The sequence below is a fragment of the Ursus arctos genome, unplaced genomic scaffold (genome assembly GCF_023065955.2).
Source record: "Ursus arctos isolate Adak ecotype North America unplaced genomic scaffold, UrsArc2.0 scaffold_19, whole genome shotgun sequence".
Classification (NCBI taxonomy): Eukaryota; Metazoa; Chordata; class Mammalia; order Carnivora; family Ursidae; genus Ursus; species Ursus arctos.
The window spans coordinates 39,187,479-39,194,467 of record NW_026622863.1 but is presented as its reverse complement, the minus strand read 5'-3'; the positions used below and the strand labels follow the sequence as shown (position 1 = coordinate 39,194,467).

The 6,989-nt window shown below is 52.9% G+C and overlaps 1 protein-coding gene, 1 long non-coding RNA gene and 1 other non-coding gene across 3 annotated transcripts in view; 1 reads left to right on the top strand and 2 right to left on the bottom strand.

The window, feature by feature from the left end:
• Positions 1-1,311: 1,311 nt before the first annotated feature.
• Positions 1,312-1,385, bottom strand: TRNAT-AGU (transfer RNA threonine (anticodon AGU)). Its single transcript has one exon. It is a non-coding gene; the product is annotated as a tRNA-Thr (tRNA).
• Positions 1,386-1,546: 161 nt separating this feature from the next.
• Positions 1,547-5,572, top strand: LOC130544143 (uncharacterized). The gene is made up of 2 exons (XR_008960161.1): positions 1,547-2,137; positions 3,150-5,572. It is a non-coding gene; the product is annotated as an uncharacterized LOC130544143 (long non-coding RNA).
• The window catches only part of WDR88 (WD repeat domain 88), a 40,656-nt gene continuing 36,756 nt past the window's right edge, over positions 3,090-6,989 (bottom strand). Inside the window, exons 10-11 of the mRNA XM_026484318.4 lie at positions 5,612-5,704; positions 3,090-3,470 (exon numbers count right to left, since the gene is read on the bottom strand). Coding sequence (XP_026340103.2) covers positions 3,297-3,470; positions 5,612-5,704 — 267 coding nt within the window. The 3' untranslated portion in view covers positions 3,090-3,296. The remainder of the gene's footprint in view (positions 3,471-5,611; positions 5,705-6,989) is intronic.

Below are 6,989 nucleotides of genomic sequence, written 5' to 3'. Positions count from 1 at the left end.
TTCTGACCAGTGTGAGGTGGTATCTCACTGTGGTTTGAGTTGTATTTCCCTGATGCTGAGTGACGGTGAGCATTTTTTCACGTGCCTGTTAGCTGTTGCACAGCAAAGGAAACAATCAACAAAACTAAAAGGCAACCTACCAATTTTTAAAAGTCATGTGTCCACAAATGCCTACCATGTTTCAAGCACCATTAGGTGCTGGGGGCACAGAGGTAATATGGTCACATAGGCATATGCGCCCCCCCCCCGCATTAGGGCTTAATTTTATTTGAGGAGACAGACAATAGACAAATAAGACAAGTTTAGACTATGAAAAGGCTATTAAAGGAAATAATCAGTATAATGTACTGGAGGCTAGCCTGGGGGAGGCAAGGACTCCTATACAGAGAATGGTGAGGGGAGGCCTCCCAAGGAGGTGATACCCTTAATGGAGGCCAGAAAATGAGGAAGACCCATTATTCCTGCGAAGGGCCCAGGAAACAGCATTCCAAGCACAGGACACAGAAAGTACAAAGGCCCTGCGGCAGAAATAGCATGGCATTTTTAAGGAATGGGAGGGGTAGACTTAACCCTAGCCCTGTTTCTCTTTTCTGGCTTTGCTCACTGCCTAAGGGTGCTCACCCAATCCGATGGCTTCAAAGTCGTCTGTTGCACGCAGGAGGTGAATCCGACTCTTAGGAACACAGGCTGATGCCCTAACAGCCATCTCTACGGCTCCTTGGGACTGCCCTGTTGCTTCTGAGATGAATTTTGTTGAGTCTGACCTGAAGGGTAACTGTTCAAAATTCCAATGCCTCCCTGCACCGCCAGGGACTCCAGTGCAATTGCTCTGGGTCAGGCCCCCCAGCCCCGTATCTGTGCAGCAGCCAGAACCCCAGGCCTCAGGGGTCTGCCTCCCTCCTGGCCCCCTGGAGATATCGGCTCTGACTCGCCGAATGACCGTCCCCTTCCCAGAGTTTTCATCCTTCCAGAAGCCCCAGGGGCACGCTGGGCGGATTCAACTTGGACCTCGCCAGGGGCGTCTGTGAAATGGGTGACAGCGATCGCACGGCACGAAATGGGGCTCCGTCGGCAGGTCCGGGAGAGGAGGTCGGAGGAGGAATGGCCCAACGCAGCAGAGGGGAACGCTTGTCCTCGCCCGCCCCGGCCGCGGACGCCACAGCCGGCGGAGACCCGCGGTAAGGCCGCGGCAGAGGGCTGATTAAACTGGCTTCTCAGGCTCACCCTCAGAGACCCAAAGTGAGGAGGGGCCGGGTAGGAAAGCAGAGCAAAATTGTGCACGGGTAAAAAGAGAGCCGGGACGCTCGGTTGAGGCACCGCTGGGATTCGAACCCAGGATCTCCTGTTTACTAGACAGGCGCTTTAACCAACTAAGCCACGGCGCCGCCCGCAGGAATACCGCGCGAATCTGCTCCCCATCACCATTTATTCCATCGGCCGTGCGCATGCGCACGAGTTTTGTCAGCAGCAGGCGCATGCGTGGTGTCCGGCTCTGCTCACGCGCGCGGCTGAAGTGAAGGAGTTGTATACGAAAGCCGGAAATTCCGGGAGCTGGTGGTGTGCGAGACGCCGGCGGGCTGGTCTTTCCGGTCTCTGTGGTGTCTGCCCCCAGGCGCGGAGCCACGGTGGCCCGGTGTTTGGGCCTTCTGCCCTCCAGACCTGGTGCAGGAAGCCCCCCCAGGCCGTCCGGCGAGGCCGAGCCCCGAGTGTCCTGTCGGGGCGCACACCCCGCCGTGGCTCCGCTGTGAGCATGCAGCGCAGCCATCGCACCGGCGCCCTCGGCCCGGGATGCGGCGGCTCTCCGGACGCGCGCTCGGAGTCGGCGGCTCACCCGCCCTGGGGGCGCCTCCGGCCGCCTGGCGAGACCGGACTTTCCGTTGTGCAGCTTCTCCCGCCCACCCTGAGCTGGGGGCGAGGCCGGGGCACCGCGGGCGCCTGAGCTGGCCCTGAGCGATCGGGAGCTTCGAGGGGGAAGGTTTGCGCTCCGGAGCAAGCGGGGCCCTCCCCACCCAGACTTCCTGCCTGCTGCTTGTGGGTCTCCTCTCCCGGACACGGCAGCCACCTTGTCCCAATACTTGTTAGAGGGCCTGTGAGCAACAGAAAAACCCAACACTGCTAACCCTGGATCCACAGCAATGTAAGTCTCTGCAAATATGTGGGCACAGGAAGAGTCGCTCCGCTATTACCTGTAATAGCAAAACCCGAGAAACAACCTGTGTGCCCATCAGTGGGGCTCTTTTGGCACCTGCAGCCCGGCCGTGCCCCACAGGGGGGGTTGGGGGGAACCACTTAGCCATAGGACTTCTCTTGAAATACAGCCCAGGCGCAGAGGACGCAGCGTAGAGCTCTGACAAGTTCAAACATCACTGATGTGAATAAATGCAGACATCCTGAACAGCCCCCTCCTGTCTGACCAATCACCAGGGTTATGGCGGAGGAGGGCAGCACCGAGCCCGGGACCTGCCCAAATAATGACTACCGGCTTATGGTGCTCCGGGGCAGAGTTATTGATGCCAGTCAATTGACATGAAACAAATCAGGTCTGCAATTAAGTTTTTAGAACAAACCAAAGGGCATACTCATGATTGACAGAAATCATGTGAGCTGTACCAGATGGGAAAGGGAGCCCGTCCTGTCTGGTAACTGAAGCCTTTGTGCCTTCTGAAGTAACTGATTTATGGAGTGTGTGGTGTGCTCTGGAAGCAGGAAGAGGGCTGTACGTCTGCCTGGGCATTCCGGAAATGGAGAAGTCTGGGGTGGAGAGCATGAAACATTCTGTGATGGCAGTGCCCTCCACCCACCTGCCTAACCAGACCTTCCTCTGGCCTGGGTCGATGGCCATCTGGGAACATGAGCCAGGGAGGCACCCACAGTGCCTTGCCATATAGACAGCCTCCTCCACAGAGGGGTCCCCACACATCTTCCTATTCATTTGACAAAGCTTTCCTCAGGAGCTGCGGGTGCTGCCCTGGCTGCCTCACAGGGCAACACCAGAGTCCAGAATGTGATCTAAAAAGGAGACAGAATGAACACCAAGACAGAAAGCTTAGAAGTAGCAAAAATGCTTCTAGAATTCACATGCACACTTGTTCTCTGAAGGAATCTAGATTTATTCTGCATGAAAACTAAAAACAGTGTTTGATCCCCAGGGTGCTGTGGAGCTGAGGCCGTGACCCTGCCCCAGTCTGACACGCCCGCCCAGCCAGGTTCGGGCCTTAGAGAAAGGTTCCTTCAGAGCCCCAAAACCTGTGTCACAGGCGACCTGTGCTCAAGTCAGTCAACAGGCCCAATGGCCATCAGTCATCTGCACCTGGGCTGTACTCCCGTGACATTGAGTCTTCCCCTCCTGACGATGAGGAGGCCTCTGTGGACGAGTCTTTTGCATCCATCCGGCAGAACACACATTTGGTGACTGTTTCAGAAAAGATGTCACTTTCGTAGATGGAGAAAGGCCTGTCACATACTTCACACTGACATGAATAAAAAGAGCAAAAGGTAGTGCTGATCAGAGGGGACCAAGGCATCCAGGTAGAATTCTCCCACCAGATCCAACCCCCTCTGGCTGGGCCAAGGCAAGAGCTGCCTCTCCTCTCTGTGGTCTCTGACCCCACAAGAGTGGAAATTGCAGTCCGCTGAGAGAGAAGGCACACAGGCTTCTCCCTCTCTTCCCCCGCAGAAGCTATGCAGCTGCTACCAGCTCATCCCCTCCTCTCGGAATCCTGGGGGCAGGCGTGGCAAGCTGCTTGACAGTGGAGAGGACAGGGGGCAGGTATCTACCCCATCTTCTGCCCTTTGCAGAGCACAGCTGTGGGGCCCAGTTGCTATCCTAACTCCCTGACATCCTGGGGACCTAACTTACAGAACCATGAGAAGTAGGCGAGATTTCTAAACAAAGCAGTAATTTTTACCAGATGATGAAGGTGCTGAGCTTTCTCCTCCATCTCAGCCTGTTTCTGGCCGAGGCACACGGAGAACAGGGGATACGGTGGCACAGCTCACCCGCCAGATCTGCTTCCCACAAACAAGTGAGCAACACCCCAGGGCAGGCTGTCAGGCTATGGGCAGGGCTCTCAGGGACACCTGCCACAGCACCATCCCCCTGCAAGACGGCATGCCCCTACCCTGGCACACCAAGCCCCTGTGCTTTGCCACCTTTGCCCAGTCAGGGCACTAAGGCCTGCGGGAGAGGCAGCCACGCCCCACCCAGGGCAGGCCCTCTGGGAAATCTGGCTTCTGAGGTTTCTTATTTTGATTTTGAGCAAGACAAATGCAGAGGGCTCATCTTTGGAACAGCCTCAAGTACATCTCTTTCTTTTCTTTGTTTTGCAAGAAAGAAATTTTGTCCTTTACCTACCTTACTCTATAGCGAAATTACCCGTGGCCCAACCGCAGAACGGCAGGGCTCAGAGGAGGCAGCTCCTGGGGGCCCTGTCCCAGGTGGCAGGTGGAGGACACGGGCAAGCACTGCTCTGTCGCTAGTCGGCTTCTAGGGCTGAAGGGCCAACATGGCCACACAGGCCACGAGGACCAGCTGGCCACAAAGACAAGGTCCATGTTGGTCCCACCCCTCATCTCCCTGCCCTGCAGTGCTGTTCCAAATTAGCCATTCCCAGCAGTGACTCCCAGCTGGGCCTTCTAAGAGGAGATGAACGTAGGTGGTTCCAGGGAAGGAGGACTCAGAGGACCCAGCATAGACTCCTCAAGCCTCTCAAGGTGTAGCCAAGTGTCTATACTGCTAGGCACTCATAGGGATTGGCCTCCAGTACCCAGTGATAGACTCTGTGGCCAGCCCTGGTGACACCTGGTGAAGCAGATGTGCCCACCCTACCACCACCATCCTCCACTAGAGAAAAACAGGGACCTAAGCCGCTTCCATGGGAAGGCCCTGGGGCACTGGCCAAGGGGTCTGCTGCTGAAGCATAGGAGGCCAGTGCCATGTCCAGCTGTGTGCCTCGCCATGATCCTCGGACTCGTTTCACTCCTCAAACACCCCAGGCTCCCTCCTGCCTCAGAGTCTCCAACTGGCTCTTCCTGCTGCTGGGAAGTCCTTCCCCTAAACATCTGCACAGCTCACTCCCTCACCACCTCAGGTCTTTAACAGATGTTAACCTTCTCAGTGAGACCTATCCTGGCCACCCTTTAAAGTGTGACCAGCAGGGGCACCTGAGTGGCTCAGTGGGTTGAGTGGCTGACTCTTGATTTCTGCTCAGGTCATGTTCTCAGTGTCCTGGGATCGAGCCCTACGTTCAGCTACCCACTCAGAAGGGATTCTGCTTGAGGATTCTCTCTCTCCCTCTTCCCCTCCCCCCACCTGCACACTCTCTTTCTCTCTCTCTCAAATTAATAAAGTGTTGCCAGCATTCCCACCCATTCCCCTTCCCTATGTTATTTTTCTCCAAGTTATTTATCACCATGTGACATACAACATATTTTTCTTCTTTATTCATAGTCTCCCCTTTCAGAACACAAGTTCCCTCAGGGCAAGAATTTCAGTCTGTTTGTTCGTGCTTTTATCCCCAGTTGCCCAATAAATGTTGGTTCAAAGAATAAATTCATTTGTGGAGGAAACTAATGAAAGCCTTCATTGAGCTTAATATTACCCAGTACCAACCTGTTTCACCTTTAAGCCCACGGCCTTTTTGTACTCGATTACCAAAGGAATTTGGTCAATTTCTTCAATATTCCATAGTCTCATGGTTTTGTCCTAAAACAAGTTAAACAGCAAACCAGCAGTCACAAGATGGGCTCCTTCAGCTGGGAGGCCCCAGGAAGGTGCATTGCATCCAGGTTACAATCTGAAGAACCCCAACCTGCAGAGGAGCAGAATGAGGGTGACCAATTGTTGTGGTTTCTCCAGGACCATCCCGCCTTTAGTACTGTAAGCCCATATCCCAGCAAACCCATCCCAGGGTGCAGAAAGTCCCACTTCTCAGCAATGGATATGGAAGTTTGAGGGGAAAGGACAAAATCCGTACAGTGGCCCCCAAAAGAGGAGCTGAAAGCAAAACTATTTCTAATGACAAATGGATATGCACAGATACGTGATCTACCTTCCATAGTCGCTATCCGTTTTCCATGACTTGCAGTTCACAGTAAGTCCCAATAATGGGTCATCTATTACCGTGATTCACTCCACTTGATGTGATCTAAGTATCCAGAGTAACTGCATTGTAATCACAAGTGTTAATGGCCTGCCTTTGGTTTTACCTATGCAACTGGTGTGCTGTGTTTCAAGATATTGCTAGTAAAATTTTTAACATTGTGAATATTATCATGTTTTCTAAGAGTTCAAGTCATGAAAATGAGATAATTACAAGACCAATGCCAACATGACACAGACATCACCGGAAGCGGGAGCTAAGCAGCTGTGTTTAATGACAGATGGACAGACAAATAAAACTAGGCTGGGAGCAGGGGCGGGGTGGTAAATAGCCAGAACACATCGTACTGCAGGATATGAAGAAACGAATGTGGAATTGGGTATGTTGGAGAAGAGAATGTGAAAGTACACGTGGACACTGAGTCTCACAAGCCTGGTATGAGATGGGCAAGTTCTAAATCAGTTTTTTCATATTCCAAAAAGACACCAATGTGAAAGAAAATGAAATGTAAGCCATCCGGATTGGGAAAAAAAGTAAAACTATCTCTATTTAAAGATTACATAACCTTGTATACAGAAAATCTTGAAGAATCAACTAAAAAACTATTAGAACTGGGGGTGCCTGGGTGGCTCAGTCGTTAAGCGTCTGCCTTCAGCTCAGGGTGTGATCCCAGAGTCCTGGGATCGAGCCCCACGTCAGGCTTATCCGCTGGGAGCCTGCTGCTTCCTCTCCCACTCCCCCTGCCTGTGTTCCCTCTCTCGCTGGCTGCCTCTCTCTCTGTCAAATAAATAAATAAAATCTTTAATAAAAAAAAATATTAGAACTAATAAAGAAGTTCAGAAGGGTTGCAGGATACAAAATCAATACACAGAAATCTATTGTATTTTT